General features: G+C 39.4%; 1 protein-coding gene across 2 annotated transcripts in view; it reads right to left on the reverse strand.

The window, feature by feature from the left end:
• Positions 1-4,435: 4,435 nt before the first annotated feature.
• PHACTR2 (phosphatase and actin regulator 2) overlaps positions 4,436-23,860 on the reverse strand; it is a 146,349-nt gene continuing 126,924 nt past the window's right edge. For both annotated transcript variants that reach the window (XM_050893359.1, XM_050893360.1), the window contains 5 exons: positions 23,701-23,756; positions 17,323-17,384; positions 16,135-16,272; positions 13,764-13,840; positions 4,436-10,053 (listed from right to left, as the gene is read on the reverse strand). In XM_050893359.1, the coding sequence (XP_050749316.1) occupies positions 10,038-10,053; positions 13,764-13,840; positions 16,135-16,272; positions 17,323-17,384; positions 23,701-23,756 (349 nt within the window). In that variant the 3' untranslated portion in view covers positions 4,436-10,037. The remainder of the gene's footprint in view (positions 10,054-13,763; positions 13,841-16,134; positions 16,273-17,322; positions 17,385-23,700; positions 23,757-23,860) is intronic.

Below are 23,860 nucleotides of genomic sequence, written 5' to 3' on the forward strand. Positions count from 1 at the left end.
CTCTAGCTGTATAAATTATACCTATGCATGTAGCATGCCTGTGCACAAACACACAGGCACACATGTACACGCTCCTGGCTACGAAAACAAAAACTGTGCTTGGTATTTTAGGAATATCATGTAAAACCGTTTTGTTACATTTCAAAAAGAAAGTGTAAAACACAGAAGGGAGCAGTTTCTTCCATGTGCATATAGACAATTAAAACAATAACAACTATGGAAAGGTTGTTACTGAAAATGAAGAAAGAATTATCCACATATTATGTATGTATATGTACGCAGCTAAATATGTATGTATATGTATGTGTATACCTTAAAATACTAGCTTTAATCATATTTGAGTGGATTTCATTGTTTTTCAGTAGGTGTCACTAACGCTCCAAAAGAGCCCAGATTTTCACTCTTCTGGCTGTTGTCTTCTGAAGTCTTGCATCTTTACCATCAAGTTTCATCACATCACTCTTACAGAAGTGCACAAACTAATCTGATCGGCTCCATCAGTTGAAATGACTCCTGTACTCAGAGGATTCAAATTATCCCTGCATATATCTGCACAAAGGCTAGACCTTCCTTTCCTCTTACTTCCTAAAAGCACATGGCGAGTATCTTGTTGCTGTCAGCACTCTGAAGGTTGTAGTACACACCTCGTGGTTCAGGAAGGTTAGCACCCTTTGACTGCATGCTGTGAATAGGTTTTTCAGGACTGCACCTAACAGGAGCAACTCCCTTCCTATAGCGTGTCTATACTGCAAACCCAGTGACAAGTGGAATAGCAGAGCTAGCTTTTCATAAGGTAACTAAGAGCAGAATCACCCAACTGTTAAAAATACAGTGCTTAGCATTTATCTATGGGGTTACAAAGTAGATTAGATTACTCCTTATTGCTTCCAGGTCCCTGAGGTAGCTCTGGCATCCATAGAAGTGCGAAGTACTTGTAGACTTGGTTACAGGATTACACCTGACAATCCCCTAAGCCTGGTGACCCCCTATCTAGTAGTGGCAGTACTGTCGTTCCATATACCCCAAATCTGGTCTAGGAGCATCATGTCAGTCTGGAAGTGGGAAAAATTAGCTGTTGGTCTCAGCTCTGTTGCTAATCATCCGTTTCATATGTGTAAGTTAAATTTACCTGTTCAGTTTTTTAAGTCTCAGGGTTTTCTATCTTGCTTTAACTCACATCCCCACCCTGTATTTCCTGTTTAGATTCTAAGCGTTTAGGGGAAAGGACCTATATTATATGTTCACACTGTGATTAAAACAACAGGCTCCCTTATCACAGAAGATTGATAATGTATGCCAACAGCAATACATCTGGAGATTAGTTTTAAGATTGAGGGATTAGCAATAGTAAGCATCATGTTGCGTCCTTTGTTGATATCTAAGGGTGAGTCATCTCCTTCCAACTGATTTACGACATATCAAAATTCAAAATTTAGTATCACATGTATGCGAAACGTGTATGAGAGAGTCTCTCACATGGAGACTCCACTTAAGCTTCTAATTTCATCTAAGCCTTACAAGGCTATCCATCCCGCTGTACTTTCTCATTGTGTTCTCTGCTGAGACACCTTGCACTTTAAACCCAGCAAAGAGCATCTACAGAGACTGAGGGGAAAAGTGCTCAGGTCACTAGCCACTTCTTTTATGCTTATGGAAGAAGAATGGTCAGTGTTGGAATGGTGTCACTGTTGAGGCAGCCACTTGAAAAATAATATGCTGGAAGCATGAATTTCCTTAACATAATCAACAACTTGCCTTCCATGTGAGTAAATTTATGCTAATAAATTTTCTCTTAGTTCTTGCAAAGCACAAGTTATTACAAAGTGTCCTGGTTTCAGCTGGGATAGAGTGAATTTTCTTCCTAGTAGCTGGTATAGTGCTGTGTTTTGGATTTAGTAGGAGAATAATGTTGATAACACACTGATGTTTTTAGTTGTTGCTAAGTAGTGTTTACACTAAGTCAAGGATTTTTCAGCTTCTCATGCCCAGCCAGCAAGAAGGCTGGAGGGGCACAAGAAGTTGGGAGGGGACACTGCCAGGACAGCTGACCCAAACTGGCTAAAGGAATATTCCATACCATATGATGTCATGCCCAGTACATAAACTGGGGGGCGTTGGCCAGGAGGGGCGGATTGCTGCTCGGGAGCTAACTGGGCATTGGTCGGCGAGTGGTGAGCAATTGCATTGTGCATCACTTGTTTTGTATATTCTAATTCTTTTAGTATTATTGTCATTTTATTATTATCATTATTATTATTATTATTATTATCATCATCATCATTATAATTCTTTTCCTTCCTTTCTGTCCTATTAAACTGTTTTTATCTCAACCCATGAGGTTTGTGGTATTTTTTCGATTCTCTCCCCCATCCCACTGGGTGGGGGGGGTGAGCAAGCAGCTACATGGTGCTTAGTTGCCAGCTTGGGTTAAACCATGACACAAAGTAATTAAAAAGCAAAATTTATCGTCAGTCACTTTGTAATGTTAAAAGATTGGCAGACACCGGCAGACTCGGTTGAACCCTCAGCTGTGCAGATCAGTTTTGTCCGTGTGCAGTAGGTGTAATTCTGGTGCAAATCTGCTGTCAATGAAAGCAAAACTAGTGAAAACTACTTCTTGCTTATTAAAAAAATTGAGAAACTGGGAGCATAAATTAGGTCTCTGAACCACTGAGCTACAACACTAGCTTTGTATTTTTAAAATAACTACCACCTCTTTGAACACACCTCTGCATGAATACACCACTCACAGGAGATCTACCAGATATGTTTACAGGACTCCCAAAATTCAAAGGAAGGTTTCAGGAACCTTCCTTCATCTCATTTCCATGCAGAGGGACTTTTAATCTGGTCTCTGGAGGCCTCTTTCCAGCAATTAACAGCTCTCTGAAGTTAACTCCATTATACACGCCCAGGTACTTGCTAGAGATTCAAGAACAAAATATTTTCTGTAAAGATTTTCTGAACAATTTTATTGAGGTAATTTTCTTCATTTTATATTTTTATATATATTCATTCATATATATCTATAATTCAAAGAGCTAAACAGTTGTCTAAGGCACTTGGAACTGTGCACAGCAGAGTATCCTACAGTACTGTACAAATAGGCAGCACATTTTTTTTGCTTGTTAAATAAAAACACAGTAAAACAAGCATAATATATGTACTGTATAAAAAAGATAATACATATTCCATTTTTCAGATGACAATATTGGAATATTTTTGTGTGTGTATGTATATATATAGGTATATACTACAGTACAGATAAAATCCAAGAAGCAGCTATCATTAATTTGTAACAATTCCAGTTATTTACATTCACAGATATCAATACACCTGTGTAAAATGCAGTATCAGATCAGCCACTTCTTTATAGTTACCATATTCAATCACACTAAGTCAAGCTGCCAAAATACAAGTAAATGCATTCATTTTATAATTGTTATGTAAAATACACACTGCATAAGCTAAAAGTTATCAGTATTGATTCTCCGCAGCCTTATATCTTTTGAAAGTCATTAAACATGTGGAAAGTACATTTTAAAATGCCAGCAATTCTAAGCTGATAATGTTTCCAATACATTATTTATAGTTATCAATAACTATCCGGCATGACGGGCAGTGGGGAACCAAGTCTTGAATTTTGTTTCCCTTATTTTACTTGTAAATAGGAACATTTACTGAAATTCAAGCAAGTTACTTTGAGCATAATTTGTTTCTATTTTTAATCAATAGAAACAATAAAGTCTAAGAACTGGCCCAGTCCCTGTTAATAGGTGACACTCTCCATTACATGCTGCAAAATTTTAATTCAAATGAATTCACATGAAAATTTTATTTCAGGTGATTGTGGCCTGCTTATGGTATATTTGCCTCATAAGACCTTACTAGAGCTTAACCACCTGCACTGGTGTGGATGGGTTATCAAGCCCTCCTTACTGGAGTCATCTCTCAGAGGTGCCCTTGCAGACTTGATTGGAAGAGGCATGTGCGCAAGGATTCCTACTACTGAGTAGTACCTTGCCCCACCGTATTGCAGCTCTGCCAGAGAAATACACGTTCTTGAACGCCCAGTGTTTAAGGTACAGTTGGGTCTACAAAGCATGGTGTACTAATATTGCCATTATTTACTGTTTGAGCAATTGTTCTGTAAAATGCTGGGAAGGGACGCAAACTTCTTAGCTCTTCAGTGTACAGCAATGTGGTCTGCAGCGTTCTTGCACCTCTCCTAGATTTGCAGTTTGGTTGTAAATGGAATTCTATTTCTCTTTTAGGGGAAAAAAAAAAAACTTAAGAGCTATTTAAACGGTTGCAGGCAATTAGCATGTGCCATCTCCACACCCTTCCCAACCCCTACTCATACAGTTAGATGCCCATTCAAACAAGCCATTGATATCTTTTTGTTTCAAATCACACCAGCTAAAATAATCATCCAAAACACAGTATTTCTTTAATTCCAAAATTTATACAAGTTTACAAATCAATATACCACCACACAAAGTAGTGAAAGGAAGAGAAGATATGTTCAGCAACATTTTACTATATTCTAACAATGTTCAAATATGGTTAAATTTGACATAGTATTGCAAGACGTTTTTAATATAAAGAATTAATGATTGAACAAGGAGATACAGAGAATACCATTACTTTCTTTGTTCCTATCCAATGCAATATTTAGCTTATAGAAAATAATGAAATATTGGTGAAATGCTGTATCTAGTTCATATGAGCTCTATTTCCATTAAAATCCTGAAACAAGATGGCAACACTGACAAAGTGAAACAAGACTTTATTAATCATTAAAGTTAATAAAGAGAAACCTGTCAAAACATTACAGTGAAATATGTTATTTTTACTCCATTTCTCCCTTTCTCTATATAGATACACTTCCATAAGGTTTTTTTTTTCAGATGTCTGTTAAATAGAAGCTTTAAGCTATTCTGGGGAATTTACTTTTCTTTTAATTTGATCCTCAAAATATTTTAATATCAACCTAATAAAAACTTTCAGAATTGCTTTTTTTTGTTCATCAAAAGCTAGGTCCCAGCAGTGAGCATTGCACTGAGCTTTGTACAATAAGAATAAAGATAGCAACAATAATGGAGCTAAATGTGGGAGCTCCTAAAGGCAGGAGGTAAGTTTATTCTGTTGTTCACCCTGAGTATGTCTTTATTTTAGTTTACAGCAGCGGCACAGGTCTTAACTCCTTGAGATATGAATAAAAACAGGTGACATGAAAGCGTTAAAAGACGCAGTTCTGGTATACCTGACCATTTAATGCAAATGTAGGCTTTTAGCTTGGTTTACTTTATCATTACAGCATTGACATTAAGACATGGGCTCATATTCTAGTCTCTACTTAGGATGCCAGCAGTGCTCAGCCAGAGTGGTCCTACTGGTGCGGTCTGCCAGGTACCCAGGTGACAGCGTGGCTCTCCCTACCCTGGCTCCAACCCGCTGCCAGCTGCAGCCGATGAGGGGGTTTTGGTTGATTCCCAGGCTGCTAGACTAGATAGATGTTTTTAGTCTGTGCTGGCTGGATCTTCCTCCCATTTTATGATAATACAAAATTTTGCCTCAGACTAGATTTATACTCAGGTTAAGTGACAGCTATTTTGAAACAAATTCTCTGATGTAGCTGTAGTATTACTAGTCACAGGTGCGGGTTTGAAGCATCTCCGCAGGAAACAAAGCACTAATCTCACCTGGAAGGAGGGGTCTAATTTCTGTAATGTCAGGGACACTTTCATCCCTTTGTTTCACAGCTTTCATTTGGTTTTCAAGGAAAAAAAAAAGTAAAAAAAAAAGTGGTCATCTGATACGGTTTTTACATGTCAACACTGAGGTTGTGGTGCTTCTCTAAGACGTGCTCAGTGTGGCCAAAGCAGAAGGTGGGGCTGCCCTGCCCCACACCACGTCAGAGGTCGGTAAAGTCCACCACAGCAAGGGACACGCACAACTGCAGGTAAATGCTAAACCCAACAATTAAATACAATCTTGTAGACCTACGAATGACTGTGAATACTTTCAATGATTTTGAAGAGACGCTGCTCCTGGTCCTACCTTGTTTCAAATCACTGGTCGAAATGGTATTTAGCTTAAATAATCATTAGCATTTAGCTTAAATAATTTTTTTTGGTACTTGTTGAGTCAACACATACATCACAATTTGAGGAAATTCAGATAGACTATTTTTCATTTGAAACAACTAATTTCAGTTATAAGGACTAACATGTATTACCTGAAAGAAGAGAGAGATGAGAGACATTCTAGAACCATTTCAATTTGTTATGTGAAGAAGAAATTAGGATTTGATTAAGCATCCATTCTTCTACACCCACAGCAACATGCTGTGATGCGTGATCCTACTGATAAATGTGATACATGAGGTCATTTCAGAAACCACTACTTCAAGCTACTAATTTTCTGTTTGTGTGCATGTAGACATCTCAGTTCATATCCGACTCTGTGGAACATAGGTATGTGTGTAAGGTTTGTCATATGTTGTGGATGACATTTAAATGAGTTGTCCAACTTGATAAAAATTAACACATTGATCCCTTTTAGCCAGCTGGACTGTACTATGCGTTGCATGGAAAGTGTTATTTTTTTCTTTGCCTTTTTTACATCTTTTTTTTTTTTTCCCTCAAGGATTACTCACTCAGGAGTTTCTCTGGACTTATCCTGATTTCTCCCTTCTAACAGGCACGCAGCACCATAGGCAGTTAGGTACATGACGTATTATTTCCAACGGGCTGTTGTAGCAACTTGAAGACATTTGAAATCATCAATACAGAAGACTAGGAGATACAGCAGAAACCAACTTCAGGCAGCTCAATAAGGTAAAGCAAACTTGCTTCACTGCACATAGTGACATACCAAAATCTTGTTATTTTTTATTGCATGGATAACACTTTACAGCTGTCATTTTTCCGCCAGTTGATATTTAGAATACAAAAATAGTATATACAATTCTAAGTCTGTGTGTGGGTACAATACACAATGGATAGTTTATAGTTCTAATTCTGCAAGTATACTACATTTTTATGTAAGTTCCAATAAAGGCAACTATTTTTGTCCAGTTACATAAATTTGCTTAAGTAGTTTGCTGAATTGTGGGCCAAAGAATGCATCTGATTATTTATCATCAAGTAATAAGAAATTACATAAGAAATTAAAGGTTAGCTCAGCATCTCTATCCAGGCTAGTATTCTGCCTCTAGCAATGCCTTGTAGTGAATACTTTAAAAAAACCCCAAACCCAGGAGGAGGATAGGGAAAGCCTAAGTGATACCTCACCTACGTATCCTCAGGTCTTATGGCAAAACGCAGTTTGAGAAAGTCTGAGCCAGCAGTTGTATCCTCATCTTTGTGTTTTAACTCTTAAAACAAGAAGGAGGCACGTCTTTCCATCCATGCTACAGGCCTAGTATAGAGGAATGTCTTCTTGCAAAGTCAATTCATTCACTTCATCCTAAGAGTTTAACAAGTTGTAGTTTGCTTGTGTAACCCGTCTGTACCCTGGCATGTCAGTGGAGCTACTGTCTTATGTAAAGTTTATATAATCTGACCTCACCTTTGTCCAAGTTATTCTGCCTGTGCAACAGCTATCTTTCCGCCTTTAGTATCTTGGCTGCTTTCACATGTTTCAAAGTGATTAAGGCAACACAGAGGTCTATTTAATTGCTCCACTTGTTTCTTTTGAAGTGAAATACTGTGTTTTATACTTCAAAGTCAACATAGTAGGCCTTTATAGGATTTTGGACACACATTTCTAAATTTGGCAACAACAACAAAAAGTTTAAGCAGGAGAACCATTTATTAAGTGCTAGTGTAAGTTTTAAGTTTACTCTTCAAATTCTAAAAATAAAAATTAGGATTCTACCAGACTTGCTGACAAACCTTAACTCTAATGGCCTGATCATTCCTGTATGATTTAGTGCCAAAGAATACATTTTTACTGCTTCCTTGATGTCAAAGTGGTGTTTCTATATTTAAAAAATGATGGGCCTCACAGAAGCTAAACTGTTTTCTGCAAATGGAATCCTAATGGCTCTTATTGATTCCATTAAAAAAGGAACGTGCTGCTTCCTTTTCTTTGCTACAAGCATGTAGATAGTTATTTTATTTGGTTACTGATATTTTGGGGTCTGTATGTCATTAGATTTTTACTAAAATTTAAGTGATCCTAACAGTCTCATAAATCTATCTTTTTAAAAAAAGGTTTGTCAATCTCTTTAAAAGTAATAGAGTGCCAGCTGTTGGAAAGCACTCTCCTGTTACTAGAAGTGCTCTTTACTAAAATAATCCACCCCATTTATGCAAACCTGGTCTTGTTGTAAATATCAATAAGAGGGAGATCTAATTTTAGCCACCAAATCGCCTTCCTGCTTTTAGGCTGACATCTAAAACAACCACCTTCAATTTTTTAAACTAAAAACATTCCACAAGAATCTATTGCAGATTCTGAGGTAAAAATCACATCTACACAGACCTTTTATTGCCTGAAAAAGAAATACTTACACTTCATAATTAAAAACTAAACAGGGCACATAAAAGACAAAAATAAATTGTAATATGTACACACATTAGAAAGGATAAATAGCAAATATATTGTAATACTGCATTAAATGTATGCATATGTGAATTCCAGACCCCCCCCAAATGTTGTGTACATTAATTCAAAGGATAAATAAGTGCTAATATAAGACAGAGAATTTCTTAGTGTAAACAACGCCACAGGCTTTTTAATAGGCCTTTGGGCCAACTTAGAAAAACCATGTATTGCCTTTCACACTCCATACCACTTAATTTTAATAGTACTGTATTCACATGTACAATTTCAAGATAGTATAAAAAATTACGAATCTAAGAAGCATTCTTCACACTCAACAAAAACAGGCTGCAGACACTCTAAGGATTTTCCGTTCACTTTTACAGGACCACTGGCTGAAGACATACTGATTCATCTGTCAGTTCTTCCTCAAAGCACTGCAAGAGTCCTTAAATGTAAAAAGTCACATTAGTGATCACTGCTCCAGCCTACTAATAAAGACTTTTGTGCCTAATTTCAATTCTGATTTTGGATTCACACTAGCATGATGTCGCAGTTGTCACTGCTGCCTGCCACAGGTGAGAAAGATAATGATCCCTCTGGTTTGAATGGCAAGTGACAGACAGCAAGGAGTGTTTCTAAACGTGAAGCATTTCATTGCATTCATAGTGTCACGTTATTTGTCCTTCAAATCCTGTTTATGTATTTCTGAGGATCCAGAGTATGTCAACATTAAAAACCAAAAAATATATGACTTGTTCTGTATGAATGTTCAATGTATTTTCTTAAAGCATGCTCATCAGGATTTTAAAAAAGACAGCTGAGTTATACTAGGACTAATTTCTGGCAACTGTATTTACTGGCACCAGAGAAAATTACAGTTCTTCACTAAAGTACTGATGACATGAGGATTTGTGGCTTGCTGTCCTTCTAAGACAGGGTGTGGCCACTAAAAAAAAATACATGCACAGTTGCTCACACTCTCAGTTTTTAAAAAAAAATAATTCCTCTCACTGGCCAAGTGCATTGTTAAGCAGTCCCATCCGTTCCACTTTTCTCTGTGGACCGACAAGCAAAGTCTCTCTTGCCCCACGCTCTCAGTCCTTTTCACACTCCCCCCTCTCAGTTACCCTCAGTCACAACCCTATGAAGTCTGATGAGTTCCTGGTAACAGGCTCTCAAGCGATTGTCTTCAGCTCTTCCTGACTTGTGGAGCTCCGATGAAGCAGTCCACCGACTCGTCTGTGTGGGCTAGCCACAGAACCATGGTCTGTCTTAACAATGACAAACACTTCATGTGGGTTCTCCTCCTAGACAAATCATTTGTCCACTGATAAAGACGAGGGCCACATCCTTCATCAACCTCAGAGTAAGCTGTAGCACACACTCATACTCAGTCAAGTTCCAGTGCAATCTCAGGTCTTCAGGACGCAATGATTTCCCCAAGAAAATTGTTACATGAAATATGGGATGTGGTCAAACAATTATGGACGATGAAACCTGAAATGATAAAGCATTTAAAAACTTAGAATTATATTATTTCAACTGACAATGACACTGGTCCTCATCCTGCTCTCACAGCTGTTTACTTTTGTTGCCTCAACAGAATTAATCCTGATTTTCCTGGTCTGTGTGGGATTAGAGTCAGCCCTATTATCCCCCACTGTCTGTCTGTCTCTACTAGAAAACCAAACAGGGCTATGGTGTGGCTCAGGCACTGGTGTATGTCTGTCTGTCCATACCATTAACCTGTTACTGTGGTCCCTAGCACAGTTTTGCTCGGGTCAACCAGCGCTCTTCCAGATACTGCCTGGGCATGGCTGGGATTAGCAGCGGCCAATAGGCAGAGTGGGCATGGGGGGACATCACCCTGTTTTGGGGTGGGGGGAAGAGGTTAACTGTATGAATTCAAGCTGTGCCAAGCCTGCTGGCCTTAGGGCCGGAGAACAGTCTGTTTTGTTTGCCAATACAGATTTAGCCACAATTGCATCCACTATTTGGAGACACTGTCAGTAGATCAGAAAAGCTTTGCTAAGCTATGAAACTTAAATTTCTGGTTTTTAATCCTTGTGCAAAATGAGGCTAACAAAAATGTTGGATTTTTTAAAGTAAGCAACAAATTTTATAGCACTGCAGATGCTTTCTTCCTATTAACAGCAGCCAACTGTGGCACATGAAGGCCCAAATACACCTCACTGGTTTTTAGACTTTTAGGTAGGGCATGTACATCACTCCAGATTGCCTGTATGATGGATAGAGAGGTGGGTTGCTCCGAAGGGTGTCACCAACGTTTTCTAGAATAAGTTAGGAGCCTACAGCAATTGGAATTCTAACAACTCAGCTTAAATGTAATGAGTCCAAGCAAAAGGGTAAGAAGGGCACCTATATCAGGTGCTCAACATATCTATCATCAGACTTCTAAATCTCTGGTTAAATGGCTTTAAAAATATATCTATCCATGAAGTAGTAAAAGATGCAGCAACTTTAAAAAAGCATAGGTAATGGTGCACCTAATACAGTAGATTTACCTAAGTTCTTGTCTGACACATTTTCTCTTAACAGTTCCAGAGAAGAGAAAAGAAAACAAGCCACACATTACCCCTGTAATGTGGTACAGTACAATACAGGGATGCATTTCTCAAATAAAGGAGGTGTACACAAAAGCTGACATTCAGAAGTATGCAGCTCATCTGCTAAGTGAGGATACAGTGCATTGCAAAAAGGTTTTTGTATTTGTGTAGAACAACAATATATTGGACTATATATAGCATTTCCATTAGAGGCACTTTATAAACATCTACTAATATCCTCTTCCTAAACTTTTATTTATTTCTCTATTTTTAGAAACTTAGTTTCTTGGATTCTGTTATGAAGTAACAGAAGGAATCAGTCTAAATTACTAGGAGTAGAAAAACAGTTCAACTGATAGTCATTACAGTAAATGATGAACAATGAAAACCAGTGTTTTTTCTTTCCCAAGTTTAATATCAAATTTTACCAATTCAAAGATATTGTAAATATTGATTATAATATTAAAGCATCTTATATTGAATAGGTAATAATATAAGAAACTATACGATATAAGCTATTTTTGTTTAATAAGCAGCTTCCTTGTTTTCTCATTCTATCACAGAACTTCACGAATAAGCCTTTGTTAACCAGCTGCCAATGCAAGTGCTTTTTGGTTTGTATTATCTCAGTGATCTCCTTGAAAAAAATTAAAAGATGAGTAATTCATTTTCTGGCTAGAGAATTTTGTCTACGGTTTTCTTAAAACAAACCCCTTTTGTTGTATCAATCCAAATGTAGTGGCGAACTACATAATTTTTAATGACAGGTCCTGGAGGAAACAGAATCTCTTTTTATTTTCAAAATTGCAATTGACTTAAAACATCTGCATCTAATTCTGCTCTTAATTAGCTTTTTCTAGTGTTACTCTGCTGACTTCTGTGTAGTGGCTCCACAACATGACCAGTGAAAAAAAAGGGAACAGAGCGCGCCTGATTTCCCTCAGGTTGAAATTCTTCCAGGACCCTATAGAATCATTGCCTATAATTATCACAATTTGGCTGTGCCTATTTTTCACTCCATTTTCCAAAGCCCTCCTCAAAAAACAAAATTCACTTTTTACCTGGTTTGTCCTCCACTGGATCCCTAAGAATTTTGGTTCAGCTTTCAAGAATCCAATTGTAATCAGTCTCAACTGTTTTCAATTATAGTGAAAAAATATCCGATTCTTTTTGTATGACTCATGCCTATCTGTACTTATGCTTCTATATTGCAATGCAACTCAAAAAACGTAACAATGTGTAGGGGGTTGCACTCCATCTCTCTCAGCACACAGCCAGGTTTCTATTCCTGCTCATTTTCCTTCTCTCCCTTGGGATGCCCATTTTTTTAAAGTAGTATTTTTATATATTCTAAAGAAGATATACTACCTACTATCTGAAGAGAAAATGACATCAGAAGCCAAATGAAAATATACATATCCGTATTTGAAAAGGACATTTTCTAATGGTCAGAATGCGACACCAGATTAAAATCCTGCCTCCTGGTTCATCTCCTGGCTTAGGTTTCCTGTCTGTGAAACCGGTTTGATTTTTTGAAAATTAATTTATTCATGTTATATCAACAGTGAAGTGAGTTTACAGTATTACAAAAAAAATCCATGTTTTGGTGAGAAAAAAACCACTGAAGTTGTGAAATCAAGCAATGAACTAAGAGATGCCAGAAATCACCAAACACCCATCTCCCATTGTGAATTTCCCTTGTGACACTCTCTTTAATTAGAGGATTTACACTCACTTCCTCGGATCCTGAGTTTGACTGAAACAGTAGCAGGAAAAGGAAGGGACCCAGTCTTGGGCAATTGTTTTTATTTGACTTGACTCTGTGTGGAAGTGAAGACAATAATACTATGTATGCAATGTCGGCTGATCCTAACAGCAAGTTTTGCTTGCTGGTGGCAATTTTCAGCCTTTGTAACTTCAAAAAAATACAAACATGCCATGGAGATGGCAGAAAGCACCTCCTTCCCCCTAGGAATAACCCTGACAAATTTGAAGTCCTGCTAAAAACTGTGGACACTTCAGAGCTCTTTAAATGATAACGCTTCAGACAACATCTTGGTGTTATCCAAAGCAGAGAACAAAACAAATCCAGATTAACACATTAGAAGTAGCAAACAGGGACTACTAGAATCTGTCTTGTTCCCCAGAAACTGGTGCCAGGAGCCTAGGTGACCCTTAGGAAGCTCCCCAAAACACTGGTGAGCTTTTCTGAAGTTCAGCACATCATCTAGTTTTCATTTACCAAATGCATCTACAAAAATGTATACTTTCATGAGCAAGGGAGTACTGCCAGAGAAAGACATCCCTTTTTTTGTGCTTGAGGACTGTTAACTTCATCTGTGAGAAATGCTGAGTCCTTTCAAAGGATTATTTTTTAGATTTCCCAAACAATCTTTTTCCATGTAGCAACTGATCCACTGCAGTCACCTTCACTACTGTATCAACTACCCAACTTCAGGGACGGCACCAGCAACACTGGGAATCCCAACACAATCAGTGGTGGGATTCAGGTGGGATTCAAGGGGACTCATGGTAGGAATCTACGCAAGTCATGACACAACTGCAGAGGACTTGCAGAAAGGCAGAGGGTCACTGTCATACTCACCTCTGCAACTTATGGAAGAAGAGGGGTTCACCCACCTGGTAAATTGCCGACTCTCCTCATGTACTTCCATTTCTGTGCTTTTAAATTCGTTCAGTTCTTTCCGTATTGCTGCCTAATAAACAATAATGATATATGCAACCATAAGAAATATGAATCTTAAGAAAAGTAAAGAGTCTGAAAGGAACCTGGCCCTACTCTTGCAGGTTCCCTTACAGTTCCCATTTTCCAGTCTCCCTTACTGTAATCCACAGCTCTCACACATTTCTGATCACCAACATGAATGACTTTTTTCAATTACAGCTATTTGGAGCAGTAATACACTACAAAGAAACTCAAAGCATCAAGGACGAACAACAAACAAAGAAACACCAAATCTACTGCAATGGGTGAACCAACCCCCCACCGAAATATGGCACTTGCTACAGACAAAAATGGGCAAGGGACTGGGTTACCTCGACAGTCACCTGCTGAGTATGCAGCCAGGAGGGGATTGTATCTCCAGGCACAGCCCCTGAGGAGCTGGTGAGTCACGCTGCCTGCACAGGCACTGTACACACGGCAGGGGCCTTGTATGTCCCCACTGGAGACAGGACTTCAGGAATGCAAGATGAATAGCATTTTTTTAAGTGGAATTAGTCACTTGGTTTGATTAGTTCTATGTAAAATTACATGAAATATTTGGACATTTCAGGCTTGCGTTTTCAGTTGGCAGATACTAAAGAACAGCAGAAATTCAGTGCACTTTGTAAATGCCTTGTTGCTTATGTTAAAAGAGTGATAAACAATTTACTTCATCAAGTAATAAATATAATTTCTGAAATATTCTAATATATCCTACAAGGGCTTTTGTTTCTATGCCATACACTTTCCCACCTTCACTCTGAAATGAAATGACAGTTTATTCTTATTCACTCTTTTCTTTCACCATTTTAAATAAAAGCAGTATCGTTTCATTAATCCCTAAAGAAATCTCACCTGGTGTGCATGCCTTTCAATGCAGAACAGACAAGCAGCATGATAAAATTACAGCACCACCAGACTGAGGTCTTACAAATGAGAAACTTCATTTTAAGCAGGGGATGGTTCTGTTTAGCCACAACAGCATGCTTACATGAGGCTTCTGTAGTAGCTAGGAAAGAGACAGCTATTTCTGAGCACCAAATCAGCAGCATAGACACCAGAGCTCCAGCTCCGTAATATAGTTACAGTACAATTTTCTGCTCCCACTGGAATTAGAAGAATGACTTCCCTGGGAAAAAAGGGGAAGGGAGTTTCCAGGCAACCCGGGGTCTGCCTTTCTGCTGAGGCCAACAAACATGGGGATCACAGAACCAGCCTTGGGCACCTGTTCATTACAAAATGAATTGAGATTAAAACCTGCTACCCTAAAGTAGGTAGGAAACTCCACTGTTTTTTCTAGTGCAGTTTACCCTAGTTGGACCTAGGTGAAAGTGGAGGTGCTGGGTGCTCTAGCCTCTCACAGACTACGTGAGGACTAGAGAGTGCTCAGTGCCTCCCAGAACCAACATCTACAAACACTTCTGGGTACATTTTTAATGTCTCCACCTTGACTTGATATGAGATTCTCCTTTCATTGTCAGCTGAGCTGGCATTAATATTAAAGTACAAGCTGAAATAAAATCAGTGCTTCACAGTCCTTAGCTGAAAGACAGTGGGTTCTTGCACACATCACTTTTCATGCCAAGCACATCTCATAGGATTTCCATAAAAGTTCATTCAGAACCAGTGCTAAAAGGGCCAGCACTTTTTGATACATAAATCCTACAGCTTTCCTTTTATTAAGTGGTATAGGAGGGAAATGGAAGAGTATTCTATGTTAATCTTTGACTGATCTGTTTTTTAAAAGAGAATCACAGAACCATTTGTCTCATGCTTTGTAGTTAGGCACAGGAACTATTAACTGCAGCATGTTGGGATAAACTTCCCAAGAAGGTGTGCTGCACACATATGGTCCGCTCCTGCAGTGACGGCTGTGGCCAAGAACCCTTAGGAGGATGGAGCAGCTTCTACCTTTTTTCACTTGAATGAGTTGCAAAAGTAACTCTCGGTGGCAGTGACGTAGGCTTCTGCCTGCAGAAACCTTGCCTGAATTCCATAAGTTGTGGCCATCTTTGCTAACAGTGTGCACCTGGCTTAGCAAGGCTTTAAAAATGCAAGAAATTCTGGCCTGAACTGCCATAACGGAGGTGGCAAATATGCTCTTCATAGGCACCTGAGTGGGTTTTCTTAGCCGCAAGCAGTAGATGCACAGTAGTACCATGACAATCTCGCTGCCTCCAGCAGATGTCATCTGTGATGCCAGCAGCAAGAGAATGTAAACCAGAGGAAAGCCCTCCAAAAGTGACAGATGCAAGCATTTTCTTATAATCTACGTGTGTCCCTTGCCTTGTCTGCGGGAGTTAACCTGGCCCAAGGCTTGTCAGCACGACGGTCATAATCTGGAGAATCCGTGACCTCCACGTACTCATTAAATCGAAGGATTCTTCTTGCTTGAAGTTCAGCCACCGTAGGCCTCAGGCTGAGCTGTAAGTGGGAGGCAGAAAATAGTATGTTTAATAAGATGAAATAAAATAAAATAAAAGCTGAGGGTATGATGTAATCTCAAGAGAACTTCAATGGTATTTCTAAATGGGGTCACTTTCAGGTGTCTAAAAAAAGGCACCATCCTGGGAGCACTGCACGGGAATGGGGAAGCAGCACAACCTAATTTCTTCAATTATAAAAATAGTCTTTGTCAGGCAGGTCACAGAGAATCGTGACAGTTATCCCTGGAATATTAATTGTGACTTTGCAACTGTCGCATCATTTACCCCACTAGGCAGTAGGTCCATTTGCAATAACGATTACACAGTCTCCTGTGTTCAACTATAATATTGAAAATAAGCAGGATTTGGAGGTGCCTGCCGAACTAAAAAAAATTGTTTTTGAACATCTGGGGGTCATTATGATGCCAAATTGTTTCAGTCACCTCAAACAACATTCACTTTAATTAACTAAGGACGATCACATTAAAGAAACTGTATTTTTGCAGAGAAGGGCAGAGTAGGGATACGTATGAAAACTCCCCTCATCCTCTCCCAGAACGAGCTCCCAAAGTCAGGGCAGCAGATCCATAACTGCTTTATTTCCAGGGACAATGAGTGCAATCCCACCTACAGCGGCCAAAACCACTGACGTGGTTAGAAAAACGGTGAAGGGATTTCTCAGGGCCCACACTGCTTTGCTGCCCTCTCCGCTGCTCTAGAGAAGAGTGGATCTAGAGGTGTGGCTGCCCTCAAACATACATGACAGCAGTGGTCATGTTCACAGAGGAAACACGTGCCATTTCTCTCCCCTGCCTACACGGACAAATACTAAGCATGGCCAGACTCTGTATGCTTTTCCACGTATAGGAAACTGGACAGAATGGAGTTGCCCCCAAGATGGACTTGGCTGTACTGCTTCTTAAACAGATTTCTGATCTGGGGGCATGACTGATGGACATTTGCAGTAATGTATATACACTGATTTTCAGAATCTTATAAAAAATAATTCTATGTACACAAATACACAATACAAAAAACACATCATCACCTTTCTACTGAGTCTACGTTTTATTTCTCTTTTGGCTTCCTGTTCCTCTTCTTCATTCTTCTCTGTTTTCAGAAGAGATAAAAAGGAGTGAATATTTAAGTATTATAACTGCACATACTGTATTTCTCTTGGTTGAAAGCTTCAGGATTCAAGTCCTGGCTCATGTTTCCTCATATTTCTGGGTGATCCTGCATGTGTTGTCTGCTTTTTGGATTTTGTGTGCTCTCATTTCTTTTCCCTATCCTCATTTCCCCCGATTCTGTAGACATCTCAAGTCACCACTGTGGGTCAGGAACACAGCAAAGAGGAGGCGTCTGTCATTTCCTTTCTGTGTAACAGCAAACAAGAAATACCCTGAAAGAGCTGCCTAATGTTTCAATTACTTGTCCTAACATTAAAACCACTGTTGCTTTTACTTCCAACATGGCACCTATTGACTTTAGAGTAAAGTCTAATTATTCATAAGGGTCAAGAAAAAAGTTTGCTCTGAGTATATGAATCAGCCGAGTGTCCTCTACTGCTACAGGATGCAATGAATCAATGACAATTCGTTTCACTGTCATTTCTCAGTGCAAATTGATTTTGTTACTTTTTTTTTTTTTTCTGGTTTTATAATGCAGGCATATGATTCAGCACTCAAGCCCTCTTGGTTAAGGGCCACTAGCCAGACCAAATGAACGAGTATAGCAGAACTGACATGTGCATTTTTTAATGTATCTGGGCATGAGACTGAAATGTGCTTTTAACACATTTCTGTGCTAACCAAACTTGACTTCTTGAGTGCCAGTGAAAAGCTCACTTACGAAGGCATGTTCATATGGGCTCAGCATTTGTTTTAATTGATGTACATTTTGAAGAATATTATTTGCTCTTTCAGTCCACCTCTGATGGTTATATGCAAAGTTAATTTTGTTGTGGCTGAAATATCCCATCTAGAGATATCCATAAAATTCTGATCCTGTTTTATTCACGGTTGGTGGTTATGGACTCCACGTTGCAGTTCAAGGCTAACTATAAATTTAAAGGAATTAATTTGTCTATTGTGGATGCAGCCAACCTGTATAGATGAAAGGCGGTTTTAAATTCTGGTATAGTTCGATTTGCCCTGTCTGCTATGGCCAGCCTGCTGTGGTAGTATAAGCAACCCGGCCACAGAGGACCTTCTGTATCATGACTGATACACTGGAGGCAACACTACGACAGGACACCTCATAGTACTTGCAGATTTCCTTTGCTAACTCAAAGGCTCTCATGTAAGAAGAATACAAGGGAAAGGGGAAGAGGAACAAACGATAAAAAAGAAAAAGAAGAAAGTTACAGTAGGAAAAAGGCGATGTCAGCCCAAGACCTGCTCTGTGAGAAGAGTCCAACACCAGCCCCAGGTTTCCATCAGCAAGATGCAACCACACAGGCTTGCTGCCAGGATTAGGTTGGATCTCGTGTTGATGGTGATTTTACTAAGATACTGAAATTATGAAATTACATAATGTAATTTATGGTTTATTAATAGCTTTTCTCTTAAACAGTGAAGAAATGGATGGCCTTTTTCTATAGAGGAACTATAAACTGACTAAAACTGAAGAACAGAGAGTTAAAGATTAATCTACATTTTAAAATTTTTTATTAATATATCTATCAATAAACAAGTTGGGTGTATTTAAGGACTTACAACTTTAAATGAGAACTCTTTTTATAACATCTTCACCTAACAAAATCAAAAGCTCTCTAGCTGTTTTAGGACAGGTAAATCTTCTGTAGGCTTTTGTTTAAACATACTGTCTTTGCAATCAATAGACATAGTAACTGAGGTAATTAAACACAAACTATTAATTTGGGGTTCCATTCACCTGGGAATCATTTGACATAAAAAATTTTGTCCCTTCATGAACTGAGTCACTTAAGTCCTACCTCAGAAATTCTCCAGCAGCAGACACAGCAGAAAAAAATGCAGCTGGATATACACATTGCTGTACTGCCTTTTCCTTAATTTAGTTTGTAAAACACATTCTGCATTATTCATATCTTGACATTTCTTTGCTATCTAAACTACCGTGTCTCCTAAGAAGCAGCAATAAGACGCTTGATGTAAGAAATAGGGCCTCACACTGCTTAATGCATACCTTAAGAAACAACTACCAACAGCATGGCCACCTGAAATACTGTTTTTCTATATGTTGCGAGAGGATAAAATAACTCAAAAAAGTTGATCTGGACATTTAGGAAGGTTGAAGGTTAGCTGCCTATCCCAAGCTGTGAAGCTACCTCCCTGTGGGTAGCAGATGACTGCACGAAGGGATGGCTCGACACGGGAAACCACCTAGAAATGGGAGATGAGCAAGGCCATCATCTTAGCTGCTGGGCAGAGGGTCCAACCAGGTCCTGGAGCAGGCCATCAAGGAGGGCTGGAAGCCCACCTTTTGGAGGACAACTCCAACAGAAGGCACCGGGAGCTTCCTTCACTCCCGGGCAAAGCAGGAAGGGATCGAACCCGTGGGGAACAGACAGTCTTCTGCGTGAGAGGTCAGGGGGCAGGACGTGTTTTCTACATTCAAGTTGGTTTACTTCTACGAATAAAACTCAAGAGCTAAAGGAAAGGGACTGAAATCTGGTGGCTGCTGCTAATACATGGAATCTGCTGTTTGGCAAACGGCCCGCCGTCTATGGCACTGACTCGTACCTAAAGCACCTATTTTCCATCTCCAGCCCACTGGGCAGTGTTGCTTTAAGCCCGGTGCTACAGAAACACTGCCCTGATACAAATTCCTACCAACAGTAAAACCTACAGTGTATTTTTGGTCTTTTAAGGTAAAAGTCTTGAAAGTTGCCGTAGTGAGTTAAGAAGATGTGTGGTGCTAAAAATAATGGGTCTCGTGCTCCTGCTTCCTTCAGGTGTTGTGGAAAATTCCAGCTGGAGGGCCAGGTTTTGGCGGCAGGTATGAACTGAGTCACTTGCCCAAACAGGAACACATTAATGCATAGGAACACACTTCTGACTGCTTTCCACCTTAAAAGCAGATTTAATCTGTGTGATGTGGAGAAAGAAAATATAAACACAGCATTCCCAGCTGCAAGTCCCCTCCTCAGATGTCCCGCTGCTGCTGTACTGGCAAAGGACCAGCTCAGCGAGCGCCCTTTGCTTGCAGGAGTCTCCAGTTAGATCCTAGCAAAACTACAGTTTCCCTCCTTCCCTGCCTGCAGCTCCTAAGAGGTCAAACTGGGATTTGACTCCTAACTGAAACAATTATGTTTAGCATCACTTATCGTGGCCTTCGAGTTAAACAATCCACCGGTCAAGGCCGAACAAGCAGCATCCCTGGCATCTATACATTATTGCTCCTGCAACTTTTGCCATATTAAATCTGGTCACCTTCTGTTCTGTGGCACATTTGTTTCGTAGCAGAAGGGGACAAGAGAAGAGAAAAATTGTTCCGCCGGAGGACTGCTCCGTTCTTGACCAGAAAGTACTCCCGGAGCGTAAAACCGAACTTTCCATTGTGTCCCTATGGGATTCGCTATGTTTAGACTTCTCTGTGGGCTTGCTAGGGAAAGAGAAAGAGAAGACAAACAAAGCGCTTGCCTCTTGCAGTGCTCTGGAACACACAAAGCAGTTTCTCTTTGCTGGTTTTACAAGCAAAGATAACCATTAATATTCCTTAACTAGCATCAAGAGATAAACCCTGTTTGCTACAAAGCCAGTACTGGCAGGCATGCAGGTGCACAGTACAAGTTCACCGTCCCTTACAACTACAGGAAAAAATACAGTTATCTTAATCTAAAACTCCTGGAAGAATAAAAAGTTTCTTTGCCATAATGCAATACTATAAATACTACTGGCTGAAAGCCAGTACACAAGAAACCTGTATTAAAAACACAGGGCTTTATCTATTCCTTCAAGTGGACTCTTGAGTTACCGTAACTTTATTTTAGTGTGGGAAGACTCAGAAGTCTGGATAGTTTTATCCAAATTGTTTTTTTATAGAAATCCGCCTGCCATGTCTTGCAATCGTACTCGGTCACAGGATTTTCAGTAACTGGTTTATCTGGAAATATTATCAAAACAAAACTTCTTGCAAGACAGATTTCCTCACTAACTGGAAATACAAAAAAAGAAAAAATACAGACTTTTTCTGGACCTCTTGAAAGATTTGGGCTGAACTTAATCCTGAAGTAAACATTTGGACCTTTACGGCTTAATGTAACCTCAAAGTCTGATAAATATTACTCAAAACAATACTTTCCCTTAGCTGCAGTTTACAAACACGCAATGATATAACCCCTTCTCCCCATCCACTGCTTAAAAATAGGAGGAAGGAAGCTTTATGAAAGAAATCCCAACTTATTCACAAAAGCTGCCTACAACAACAAAGGCATTTAAGAGAAGTAAACATTTTCGAATGATCCACAGGAAGGGAATGTAATAATTTTGATAAATAATATGAGTGCCTCAGAGCTGAGAGAGAACTTGCACCCTGAAAGGGCTCTGAGTCAGACTGTCACCACAAACCCCGGCTTGCTTTGGTTCGCGTTGCTTTTTACAGATCACTATCAACTCAAAATATTTTATAGCTCAGTGATGAGCAAAAAGCAGTTTTGGACTCTCCATGTGCTCGCCAATGACTCGGTGATTTTTTGTGATTTATAATGCTGCTTCCCAGCCTTTATTTTTTGCTCTCCCTTGCCTCTTTAAGACAGCCCCCCGGCAGCAGCAGGGGAGGACGGCGGGAGGCATTGAGTGCAAAGCCTGGTACACTGCCAAAAGCTTAAAGTAAACAAGCTGAAACAGGAGAAGAAATCTATTAACTGCTTTCCAGTCTTGAGCTACTTATTGCTAAATCAGTGAACGGAATAAACAATGGCAAAAGGGATATTAAATACATCGCATGTTCGTTGCTAGATTAGTTATCTCGAGATGAGCAAGACAGAGAGGGCAGTAAGGAAGCCCAGCTGGTGCTCCCAGCTCAGTGGCCACATCCTGGCCCACCAAAGTTGTTTTGGAATTACCTTTCTCACATAGTCCAGCATGAGCGGTTTGTCATATAACAAAAAGTTCATATTTCAAATTTCATCTTTATTTATCTATGCAATCTATAGGTTCAGAGATTACAGTCTTAGAAAGTCTGTTCACATTATGTATTGGACAGGAGTCCCCTGACCCCTCTCCTGTGCACCATAATGCATAAACTGTAGCTTCCCTTTTCAATAAGACATGGCACTATTTGGCTTTTGAGAGCTTAGACAACAGCAGTAGGATTTCATTAGCATGGATGGTTGCCTGAAAGCCAATAATTGCTACGTCTCCTTGATTTGCTGGCCTGAGCAGGTGACTGAGTGATCAGGCCATGGACTTTGTCAGGTAAACAGCCCATTTCCTTTTCTTTCATCATCATGCTGTGCACCAGGGTTGCACAGATAAACTCCAACTTTTCTGAACGGTTGTTGGAAATAACAGCATTATACCTGCTCTTTCAGTTACATCAAGTTTAGAAAGTTCTTATACCTTAACAATAGACGACTTTTTGGATTTGTTGCTATGTGTGAAATGCTTCCATGTGCATTTTCTTCATTTATTTCTTCTACTTAAGTATCAAGTACTAGCTACCCTTGCAGAATGAACACAGGGCTAGAGGAGCTGGGCATGGCAACTGTTACAGTATGTGTTTCGGTAACATCCATATTATGGAAAGATTCACAAAGGAAGACAAAAAATGCCTGTTCTGAAGCATTTGCCAGCCTAAGAACAAAACCAACATAAGTAAATGGGAGAATAGGTATAGAGGCTAAACATCCAATGTACTTCATTCCTCTGCCCCTGACTATTTGAATTACAGACTTAAATTTTTCAAGAGGGACACTGAGGAAGGATTTAATCAATGGAAAGATATTCAGTAAGAATGTCTCATGCAAGTTTCAGTACAGAAGATGTCAAAAGTGGATATGAAGGCTAGCATGCTGAAGTAGTTGGCATATACCTATTCACTTTCCCCTGAACACTTCTCCTATCCTCTTTCTACTCCACCTTCCAACCTCTGCCCTTGTATCTCATCCCCGCCTCCTACTAATATTCCCTCCTCCTCCTCATAAAAATCAGGCAGAAGTTTAACCAGCCTAGAACTACTTCTAAGGGGTATCTAAGTCATTCCTGGTCTTTGGGACCAGGTTCAAGAAGTGGGATTGAGACAAGCAAAATTCAGCATCTTCAATATATGCAATTTTCACAGCTACCATTACAGGTTAGTATATAGATCTAGTGTTGACACGTTATTTTCTAGAACATAATTTCTCTCTAACACTAGAGCAACAATGATAGGCTTCCATATGAATCCAACATATGCTCACTTTCTAAGTAAATACTAGCTGAAACCTGAATAAAATACTTACGCTTTAGGATATTTCTTTGCTCTAGCTCTTCAGTTGTAGGCCTCTGGCTAAGTCTCCTGTGAGAACAAAGTAAAAGTGACTGATTTAAAACCAGATCCAAATAACACATTATGCCTTGTAATACAGCTTAAAAGGTGTTTCTCATATGGCCATGCTGTTC

The sequence above is a fragment of the Gymnogyps californianus genome, chromosome 3, assembly GCF_018139145.2.
Source record: "Gymnogyps californianus isolate 813 chromosome 3, ASM1813914v2, whole genome shotgun sequence".
Classification (NCBI taxonomy): Eukaryota; Metazoa; Chordata; class Aves; order Accipitriformes; family Cathartidae; genus Gymnogyps; species Gymnogyps californianus.